Source organism: Balaenoptera physalus (assembly GCF_965194825.1).
Source record: "Balaenoptera physalus genome assembly, chromosome: 10".
Lineage (NCBI taxonomy): Eukaryota > Metazoa > Chordata > Mammalia > Artiodactyla > Balaenopteridae > Balaenoptera > Balaenoptera physalus.
Window position 1 is genome coordinate 106,935,098 of NC_138889.1, and position 10,293 is coordinate 106,945,390.

The following is a 10,293-nucleotide window of genomic DNA, read 5'->3' on the forward strand; positions in this document are numbered from 1 at the left end:
GTGGGAACCAAGATGGAGGCCCCTAGGTTGACCGAGGGGTGGTGGAGGGGTCCCGCCCCCAAGCCCCATAGTTGGAGTCTCTCTCTTCGTAGCTAAAAATGTTTGAGGTCGACCCACCTCAACTTGCCCTAAACCCCAGTATTTGTCCAATAACCTTCCTCTCTCTGGGCCTCAGTTTTCCCTCTGGGCGGTGAAGGGTTGGTGGTTCTTTCAGGGCTGCCGCTTTGGTGAAGGGTGAGGGGTTGTGAGGTGGGAGACAAGAGGAGTCGTTAAACTCTGGCTTTGGGGTCAGACAGGCTCCACGTTGAAGTGGCCGTGAGACCTCCATGCTTCAGTTTCCGTGTTTGCAAAATGGGTCTACTTACCAGGATGAAATAAGATAATGTCCTTAAAGCATTTAACACAGCTCCAGGCACTTAGGAAGCCCTCGGAGGTGCTTGTTGCTGCTGTTCTTACTCTCTGGCCTGGTCTGGGGTGCCAGGAGGAGGGGGGAGGGTGCTGTAGCCTCCAGGAATTCTGCTGCTTTTCTGGCCCCATCCCCGCCCCCTCCCCCTGCCTGCCGCGCCACATCTCAGTTTCCTCCTGTTCTGAGCCCCCATTTCTCCATTTCCCATGCCTCCACTTTCTGGAGGTCATCTGTCAGGCCAGCACACTGATCCCCTTGACTTCTGGGGGGCAATGGGGTAGGTGCTAAGTCCTGGGGCTGCTTCCTTTACAGGTCACCCCGTCCCACCCCACCTCACCCACCCCCACCCCCCAAGAGATGAGTGATGCCCAAGATCCTGCCACAATCCCTGCGGTTGGCACCCAGGTGAATCTGAGGGGCTGGAGCCGTCGAGGGGAGGGCGGTGAGTCTTTCCATTTCCGCCGGCACCAGGAGCTCCAGGCCTTCCTCAACCTTCTGGGTGAGTCCACTTGGGGGCTGGCACGGCAGGGGCCGTGGGGACCAAGCGTGAACAGGTATGGGAGGTGGGATCTCAGCTTGCCGGTGCAATCACCTGCAGCCTCTGTCCCTTCTCTTCTCAGGTGACCCCAGTTTGGCAGGTGGGGGGGCGTCGTGTCAGAAAGTGGGTTCAGGGGAGGCTTGGGTTTTGGAATGGCTGCTGCCCCTCTTATCTTGTGGGGGTGGGGGTGGTAACCCCAGTCCACCGTTTCTCCTCTCTACCCCCAGAGCACAGTTTCCTCCAGGATTTCCTCTCCAAAGATCCCTGTTTCCAGATTTCAGATAAGGTGAGAGGGCACAGTGGGGGCAGAGGCCAGCCTCACTTGGGGAAGATTGAATTAGTGGGGCTCCGATGCTGCTAATTCGTTGGGTCCTCTGGTCTGGTGGAGGGAGCGCCTCCCTTCTAACCCTTGTCTTCGCAGGCCCCTCCCCACCATTTTACCCCAGATTTTTTAGCCCCACCAGAACTTCCCTGGGTGCCGATGGGGCTGGCGCAGCCCCTCCCCACCCAGTGCCTCACTCTAACTCTCCCCATTTCTGTGTCTGCAGTATCTCCTGGCCATGGTGCTGGTCTACTTCCAGCGCGCCAACCTGCAGCTCAGCGAGTACACCCACAGCAATCTGTTCCTGGCACTGTGAGTGGCCCGGGCACGTGATGGGGACCCGGACTCGGAGTGGCAGGGTGGGGCAGGGCAGGTGCTTACAGCCTCTGTTCCCTGCCCCCTGCCTCTGTGGCCAGGTACCTTGCCAATGACATGGAGGAAGACCTGGAGGACCCCAAAAGCGTGATTTTTCTGTGGGCCCTGGGCCAAGATTGGCATCATCGAGTGTCAGACTTCCTGCGTCAGAGGGACAAGCTGTGGGCACGGATGGGCTTCAGGGCCGTTGTGAGACGCCAGAGCTGCGAGGAGGTGAGGTCCCGCCAGCATCCTGGGGTGGGGGAAAGAGGCTGGACCTCCCACCTCCCATTTACCATCCACTCTTCTCATGCCAGGTCATGGCCAAGGAGCCGACCCACTGGGCCTGGACCCGGGAGAGGCATCCCCACCACGGCAGGGCTCAGAGGAGCTACCCAAAGGCCCAGATCCCCCTCCCCCGGGGCCCCGGCCTCTCGCCACCCCACTGTCCCCTGTGTGGCTTGCCCCCTTGCCGCAGCCACCGCTGCCACCACCCCTGCCCCTTGCCTGTCATATCCAAGTGCCCTTCCCAAAACCCTGAGCGGCACCGCCCTCCCTCCCAAGCTTGCCTCTCGGTGGCTGGAGACTCCTGGAGTGGGGCCTTCCTCATTGTCCTGCCCACCCAGCTGCAGCTGGAGCCAGGCACCTACACCCTCCACAGTGAGTAGGGTACAGTAGGGGGAGCCGGGAGGAGCTGGGGGGCAGGTGTGGGGCCCGGCAGAATGGGAAGGAGGGGCATGGGGCCTGGGGTCCAGCACGCCCCGGCATGTGTCCAGCTCTGCCACCTCCTAGCCGCCTGGGCTTGGCAAGCTTCCTCTGAGCCTCTCTCTGTCCTTCTTCCCCCAGTCTTCTCAAAGCTGCTGCCGTGCCCTCGGCGCTGACACTCGCAGGGTGAAGAACAGCCCGTCTGCTTGCCTGCTGACCCAGTGCTCTACTGGCTGTGGCCCCCCCGGCCTCCTGTCTTCTTGGCCTCAGGCTGGCAGGGCTGCCCATGCCCCCTGCGCCATCCTCCCAACCTGCAACTTGTACCCACTCTGACCTGACTCCTCAAATAAATTCATGTCCACGGGACACCAATTGTGCTTAGGCCCTAGTCTGGGTCCCTGACCCAGGGTGGGGGTAGGGAGGGAGCTACCGGGAGAGGGGCATCTGCCAGGTTTAGGTACCAGTGGTTGGAGACCCATGAGCACAGGTCCTGTAATAGCTCCTCTCCGCCCATTCGTGACCAGTCATCCTGAGCCTGTTTTCCCTTCTTAACATCCTTGTGGATGGTGAGATTGACACAGTGCAGATGGGACTAAATGAGATGAGGTATATGCAGTCCTCAGAAGAGGGTCTGGAACCTACTGGACAAAAAAGTGGTCAAAAGGAAAACAGCTCCATTGTCAGTCTAGAAACGCCTGCAGGGTCAGGTCTATTTAGGAATGAGCCTTGGTCCTTGCTCTGGGCAGCAATCGAATATAATGTAATTATTATAATACAAGACCCCCTCTCCCTTCCCCAAAGTAAGTTTGTTAATTGGGGAGCAGGGAAGACTCCCCAGAGGAGCTGGCATTTGAACGGGGCCTTGAACAATGTCAGGTTTGCCCATGCTCGGGTGGTGGTGTTGGGGTGCTGGTGGTGAGGAACAGTATTCTTGGAAAGACAGTCCAGAGTAGTGATCAAGACTTGGTCTCTGGTGCCGGACAGCTTAAGTTCAAAGTCCAGGTTTATGTGTGACTTTAGCCTGTTATTTAATCTCCTCTACTGCCTCATCTGTAAAATGGGTATTACACTAAAAAGGGTGTCGGTTGAGATTTGAATGAGTTAATCCTAGAAGGGTTTAGAACTAGGTTTCAAGAGTAGAGCTCAAATGTGGGTGTTACTAGTAGAGGGAACTGCTGCCCAGAGAAAGGCTAGAGGGGAATGTATGTTTGGGGAGTGGCCGGAACACAAGACAGAGAAGTCTAAAGGGTCAGGTGGCAGAGGAATCTGGACGTGATTCCCCTGCCTCTCTATGAGTGGCTCCCAAGAAGTAAGGAGGTAAAGCCTGGAGACTGCGAACATTAGAAGCCAAGACAAGGACTGTAAAGTATTTGTAAGAGTTTTTCAAATAGGTAATATATTCACATGTATGTTTTGAATTTTGCACCAAGTGTCACCTTCTACCCCTGACTCCCAGCCATCTGGTTCCCCTTCCTGGAAGCAATGAAAGTAATAATTCATGTCCTTCCAGAGAAAGAATCTGAATGTATATAACCAAATGTGGTATAATAAAAATATACATATTTGGTCTTTGTCCTTGGTTCCTGGCACAGAGCTCCTAAAACCCTTCGAATTTCCAGAGTTACAGGAGTGTCTTTTGTTATTCATAATGATCTCCTTTGGATCACACCTGAGTTTATGCTAATGAGGTTACTCAGGATGGGGGGGAAAACTGATCACTAGAAAAACTTATCTAGAGGGTGGGAACTTTCGGCTTCCCTACTTCCTCCAGGAGGGGCAGGGCACTGGAGATTTGGAGTTTGGGGGGAGGGTGGCTCTGCCTCCCCCCCCCTCATCTTGCCCTATGACTCTCGTCTATTTGGCTGCTCCTGGGTATCCTTTATAATACACTGGTAACAGTAGGTAAAGCACCTTCCTGAGTTCTGAGAATGTTCTACGGAATTATCAGGCCTGAGGACGGGTGTTGTGGGCATCCCCAAATTTGTAGTCGGCCAGACAGGAGTATGGGTCACCTGGGCATTCCATTTGTGGCTGGCATCTTGTGGAACTGAGCCCTTAACCCATGGGGTCTGCGCTAACTCTGGCAATTAGTGTCCGAATTGAATTGTAGGCACCTAGATGGTGTTGGAGAGTTGGTGTGGACCCATCACATGTATTTGGTATCTGGGAAAAAACATATTTGGTGTGAGACGTGGTGTCAGAAAAAAGATACACCAAATATGCATATATGTCCCACCCCCATTTTTAAAACACTCCGGTGGGAGAATTCCATACATCCTACTGTGTACTTATCAACGTATTTTAAAGATGGTTCCTCGTCTGCACATTCCTTTTGACAGCTGTGTAGTATTCCTCTGTGTGGATGTACTATAATGTATCTTTTTTCCTATTGATTGACATTTGTTTCCACACTTCTGCTATTCCAAACAGTGCTATAGAGAGTCACTAAGACTTTGTAAGAACAGCATTATTCAAATGTGAAAAGGTATCTGTAGAGTGAATTCCTGGAAGAATTGTTCAGCCAAAGGTCAAGTCAAAATTGAAGGACTTTGCCAAATGTCCTTCTGTTGGGGCTATGCCTGTACCGCCCTTCCCCCCCAACCTCTAGCAGAGCATGTGAAGGCTGTTTTCCAGAACACTCACCAATCAGTGAGGTACCAGATTGTTTTATGTTTGCCAAACTGCCAAGTAGAAAATGGTGTCTTGGTGAAGGTTTAATTTGTATTTTCTTTTGAGTGAGCTCAAGCATTGTTTCATATGTTTAAGAGCTCTTTGTCTACTTTTTTGTGCACTGTCCTTGTCTTTGCCCATTTCGCCACTGTTTTTGGTACCTGACTCACATATAAGGAAAAATAGCCTTTCAGGATGTAAATTGGAAATATTTTCTTTGGTTTATCATTTTAACTTTGCTATGCAGATTTTTTAGTGTAGTAAAATAAATTTTTGTGGCTGCTGGGTTTTGTGTCATAGTTGAAAAGACCTTTTCCACACTGAGATGATTAAAAGAATGTCTCCCTTAGCTGCTGGCTGTATTTTTGTTTTCATTTTTTACATTTAAATCATGAGTTCATCTGGAATTTATCATATACAAAATTCCTGCCCATTTTCCTAATGCCTTTTAGTGAAAAACTCATCTTTTCTCAACAGATTTGAATTGCTGTTCTTATACTAAATTTCTATACGCATTTGGATCTATTTCTAGGTTTTTCTATCTTTCAATGATCTTTGTGTATCAGTACCTCTCTTCATTACATTTAATTATTATAGATTGGATTTAATATCTGGTAGGGTTAGTCTCCTGTCTTCAGGAGTCTCTTGGCTATTCTTTTTTTTTTTTTAATTTATTTATTTTTGGTTGCATTGGGTCTTTGTTGCTGTGCACAGTCTTTCTCTAGTTGCAGTGTGCGGGCTTCTCATTGTGGTGGCTTCTCTTGTTGTGGAGCACGGGCTCTAGGCTCACGGCCTTTAGTAGTTGTGGCTTGCGGGCTCTAGAGCACAGGCTCAGTAGTTGTGGCATACGGGCCCAGTTGCTCTGCGGCATGTGGGATCTTCCCAGATCAGGGGGGTCAAACCCGTGTCCCCATATGGGCAGGTGGATTCTTAACCACTGTGCCACCAGGGAAGTCCCTCTTGGCTATTCTTGCTTGTTCAATTTTCCATATGAAGTTTAAATCAGCTTTCCTAGTCCCTCTTCCCCTCAAACAATCTGTTAGAATTTTTAAAAATCGTTAGAATTTTTTATTTTTTATTTTTTTGGCCACGCCACGCGGCATGCGGGATCTTAGTTCCCTGACCAGGGATGGAACCTGCGCTCCCTGCACTGGGAGCGCAGAGTCTTAACCACTGGACGGCCAGGGAAGTCCCTAGAGCTGTTAATTTCGATAAATCTATAGATTACTTTAAGAACAGACATCTTTATGAAGCATCTTTGTGTCCAGAATGAAGTGTCTGTCCCCTGCCTCTATGTACTTCTTTCAGGTGGCACCGATGGCCAGTGACTCCCAAATCTGTACCTCTATTCTGAGGGCTAGTCCCACCCCCAGGCATCTCCCCTTGGATGGAGGTGGGTCCCAAAGGTACCTCCCAAACCTGATCCTCCAGTATCCCCTCCAGATTAGTGTCCCCCACACCATTAATCCACTCAGATTCTTCCCTATCTCCCAAGAGCCATATCCAATCAGTGGCTAAGTTCTGTAGGTGTTTTTAACAGCTTTATTGAGGTATAGTTGACATACAATAAACTATGTATACTTAAAAGGTACATTTTTGTTCTGACATGTATACCCCCATGAAACCATTATCACAATCAAGGTAATGAACATATCCATCACCCCAAAAAGTTTCCTTAAGTCCCTTTGTAATCTCTCCCTCCCACCCTTTCCCACCTGCCAGCCCCTCCAGGCAACCACTGATCTGCTTTCTGTCACTAAATTGCCATCCTTTTCCTGGAATTTTCATAGAAATGGAATTATATAGAAGAATGTACTTTTGTCTGGTTTCTTACACTCAATATAATTATTCTGAGATTCATCCATTGTTGTTCCTTTTTATTACTGGGTAGTATTCTATTGTATATATACGCACCACAATTTGCTTATCCATTCACAATTTGTTAATGAACGTTTGGTTGTGTCGAGTTTTCGCTGTTAAAATTAAAACTGCTATGAATATTCACACACAAGTCTTTGTGTGGACACATGCTTTTATTTCCCTTGGGTAAATGCCTAGGAGTGGAATGGCTGGGTCATGTCGTAGGTGTGTATTTAACTTCATTTTTCTTTTTTTAAGATAGACTATTTTTTTAGAGCAGTTTTAAGTTTACAGAAAAACTGCTCAGAAAGTGTAGAGAATTCCCATATCCCTTTTCCCACCTGCACACAGTTTCTCCTATTAACATTTTGCATTAGTGTGGTATATTTGTTACAATTGATGAACCAATATTGATACATTGTTATTAAAGTCCATAGTTTACTTTAGGGTTCACTCTTAGTGTTGTACATTCTATGGGTTTTGCATAATGTTATGTATCCACCACTACAGTATCACACAGAAGAGTTTCACTGCCCTAAAAATGCCCTGTGCTCCCTTCCCCCACCTTCCCTGAAACCTTGGCCATCACTGATCTCTTTACTGTCTCTAGTTTTACCTTTTCCAGAATGTCATATAGTTGGAATCATACATTATGTAGTTTTCTTATACTGGCTTCTTTTTTTTTTTAAATAAATTTATTTAATTAATTAATTTTTTTGGCTGCCTTGGGTCTTTGTTGCTGCGTGCTGGCTTTTCTCTGGTTGTGGCGAGCGGGGGCTATTCTTCATTGTGGTGTGCGGGCTTCTCATTGCGGTGGCTTCTCTTGTTGCAGAGCACGGGCTCTAGGCGCACGGGCTTCAGTAGTTGTGGCACGTGGGCTCAGTAGTTGTGGCACACGGGCTTAATTGCTCCGCGGCATGTGGGATCTTCCTGGACCAGAGCTTGAACCCGTGTCCCCTGCATTGGCAGGCAGATTCTTAACCACTGTGCGACCAGGGAAGCCCCTATACAGGCTTCTTTTACTTAGCAATATGCACTTAAGCTTCTGGCATCTTTCTGTAGCTTGATAGGTTATTTCTATTTATTGCTGAATAACTTTTAAACTTTTGCTGTTTAACTTTTAAAGAAACTACCAAACTATTTAACAAAGTGGTGGTATTCTGAATTCCCACCAGCAGCGTATGAGAGTTCCAACTCCTCCACATCCTTGCCAACACTTGGCATGGTTGGTATTTTTAATTTTAGCCATTCCAGGTTCGTAATGGTGGTCCTTCTAGTTGATTTAATTTGCACTTTCCCAGTGAATAAGCATTTTTTCATGTGCTTATTTGCCATCCAATATCTTCTTGGGAAATGTCTATTCATATCTTTCAACCATTTTTATTGGATTATTTTTTTAAGTTGTAAAAGTTCTTTATATATTCTAAATACAAGTCCTTCATCAGATACACATATATATATTTGCAATTATTTCCTAGTCTGTGGCTTGTCTCTTCACTTTCATAATAGTGCCTTTTGAAAACAAAGTGTTTTATTTTGATAAAGTTCAATTTAATGTTTTTCTTCTATTGTTTCAGCTTTTTGTGTCATATTTAAGACATCTTTGCCAAGCCCAAGATTGCTAAGATTTTTCCTATGCTTTCTTCTAGAGGTTTTATAGTCCTAGAGTTTATATTTAGGTGTATAATCCAGTTGGAGTTACATTTTGATATTGTGTATCCTAAATAGTTATCAAATCCATCTATTTCCCACTTGTGTCTACCAGCTCCCTAGTTTGATCCACCCACTCCCAGGCATCCTTCTCCTTCATTTGTACAAATCTGAGCAGCCTTCTATGTAGAACAAAATCCATCTCCCATGGCTGACCCAGATCCGCCACAACTCTTCTCTCCCTTTCTCTCTCTGTGCTCAAGCAACACTAAGAACATTTCAGTTCCTCCATATGCCAAGGCAATTAATTCCTCTCACTGGCATCTCGCCCACCCCTGCCATAACTCCCTTTGTCTGATTTATGCCTCTTCTAACACCTAGATTAGCTAAGGCTTCAGTTATGGGCTTCCTTCACACCATTCTTCTTCCCAATTAATCGTGAGTCTAAAAGTTGAGGCGATGTCTGCTTCCTTCAGAGGGAGCCAAGGCCATAGGTCTTCACCATCTTGTGCCCAGGTGAGCACAGTGCCTTGCACATACAGGAGGTGGTCAGTGCCCATGAACAGTCAAACGCAGTCAGCAGGAGTGACAGTTTGGTGGAAGTAATTCTGAGGACTGTGGGGCACATAGGTTGAGCCAGAGGGCTTTGAGGGGAGGGGTGGCCTCTGCTACCTCTCCAGAGAGCATCTTTCCTCTCCCAGGCCCCTGCTCCCTGTGATCCAGTCACAAGGAACACTTGCAATTCCCCTTATTGGCCTGTGTTCCCCCAGCCTCTGGACCTTTGCACACACAGTTCTTTCAGCTAAGAACACCCTTTCCAGCACCTCACTGCCTAGTTAATTCCGACTTTTCCAATAGGATTCACCTTCCTTAATCCCCAAAGCTGAACCAGGAGAGCAGCCTCCTCTAGCACGGGCTGGCCTGCCTTAGTCATGGGTCTTTGTTAGGCAAAGACCTGTCGGGGGTTTAGTCAAGATTGGACACATTAATGCCCAGTGGTGAAGAGCAAAGAGCTCAGAAGCTGGTTCTAGCCCTGACTCACCAGTTGAAGGAGCTGAGCAAGCCGCACTCTCTTAGGCCTCAGTTTTCCTCATCTGTAAACTAGGAGTGAGAATGGAGTCAGATTAGATCAGTGGCTCTTAACCTTCTTGGGGTCATGGGCCCCCAAATCCTAGGAAGGCTATGCACTGTCTCCCCAACAAAATGCTTGTGCGTACATCATATAAGGGCTGCGACCTGCTGGGTCGGGGCCCCCAAGGTCAATCAAAAGCCCTGAGCTGGGGGACCGGACCGCTGCAGTCTCGCTCCCTCCTACTTCTCGGCTCTCCACCTTCTGCATCTCGGGAGGTGGGGTCTCTCCGGGTCCCGGGTGGGCCTACTGTCCTGCTCGCAGTCTCTCCCGCCGCCTCCTGGGTAAAGCGGCACACGGGCGTTCCCAGGTGGATGGGCGAGCGAGGGCTTGGAGGAGAGGGCAGGGATGCCGACCTCGTAATTTCCAGGTTCAAGAAACCTCAGAGAGCAAGAGAAAGATGGGCTTCCGCAGTTCCTCATTTCATCACAGTCGCTGCGCGAATGGGGAAACTAAGGCCGAGAGGGGCAGGGACTCACCCAAGGTCACGCAGCCGGCCCGGGCGTGGGGGACCGGTTCCCCGAGCCCCACCCGGCGCCCGGAGCCTGCGCCCCAGGGCGCGGGGGTGGCGTGGGGGTGGGGTCGGGGGGAGCCGGCCCTGCCCAGGAGCCGGGCTGCGGCGAGGACCGGACAGGGTGGGGCTGCCGTTTGCAGAGCGT

General features: G+C 49.1%; 1 protein-coding gene across 1 annotated transcript; it reads left to right on the forward strand.

The window, feature by feature from the left end:
* Positions 1-735: 735 nt before the first annotated feature.
* On the forward strand, positions 736-10,083 carry SPDYC (speedy/RINGO cell cycle regulator family member C). The gene is made up of 6 exons (XM_082477006.1): positions 736-905; positions 1,172-1,230; positions 1,493-1,578; positions 1,683-1,854; positions 1,938-2,280; positions 2,467-10,083. The coding sequence occupies exons 1-6, from the start codon at positions 764-766 to the stop codon at positions 2,499-2,501; spliced, it is 837 nt and encodes a 278-aa protein (XP_082333132.1). The 5' UTR covers positions 736-763; the 3' UTR covers positions 2,502-10,083.
* The last annotated feature ends 210 nt before the right edge of the window (positions 10,084-10,293 follow it).

What these genes read in the sequence shown, in the direction of transcription:
- SPDYC (XM_082477006.1), top strand. Translation starts at nt 764, where the DNA reads ATGAGTGATGCCCAAGATCCTGCCACAATCCCTGCGGTTGGCACCCAG. An exon ending in GGCCTTCCTCAACCTTCTGG is followed by an intron (nt 906 to 1,171) that starts GTGAGTCCACTT and finishes CTCTACCCCCAG; the next exon opens with AGCACAGTTTCCTCCAGGAT. An exon ending in GACGCCAGAGCTGCGAGGAG is followed by an intron (nt 1,855 to 1,937) that starts GTGAGGTCCCGC and finishes TTCTCATGCCAG; the next exon opens with GTCATGGCCAAGGAGCCGAC.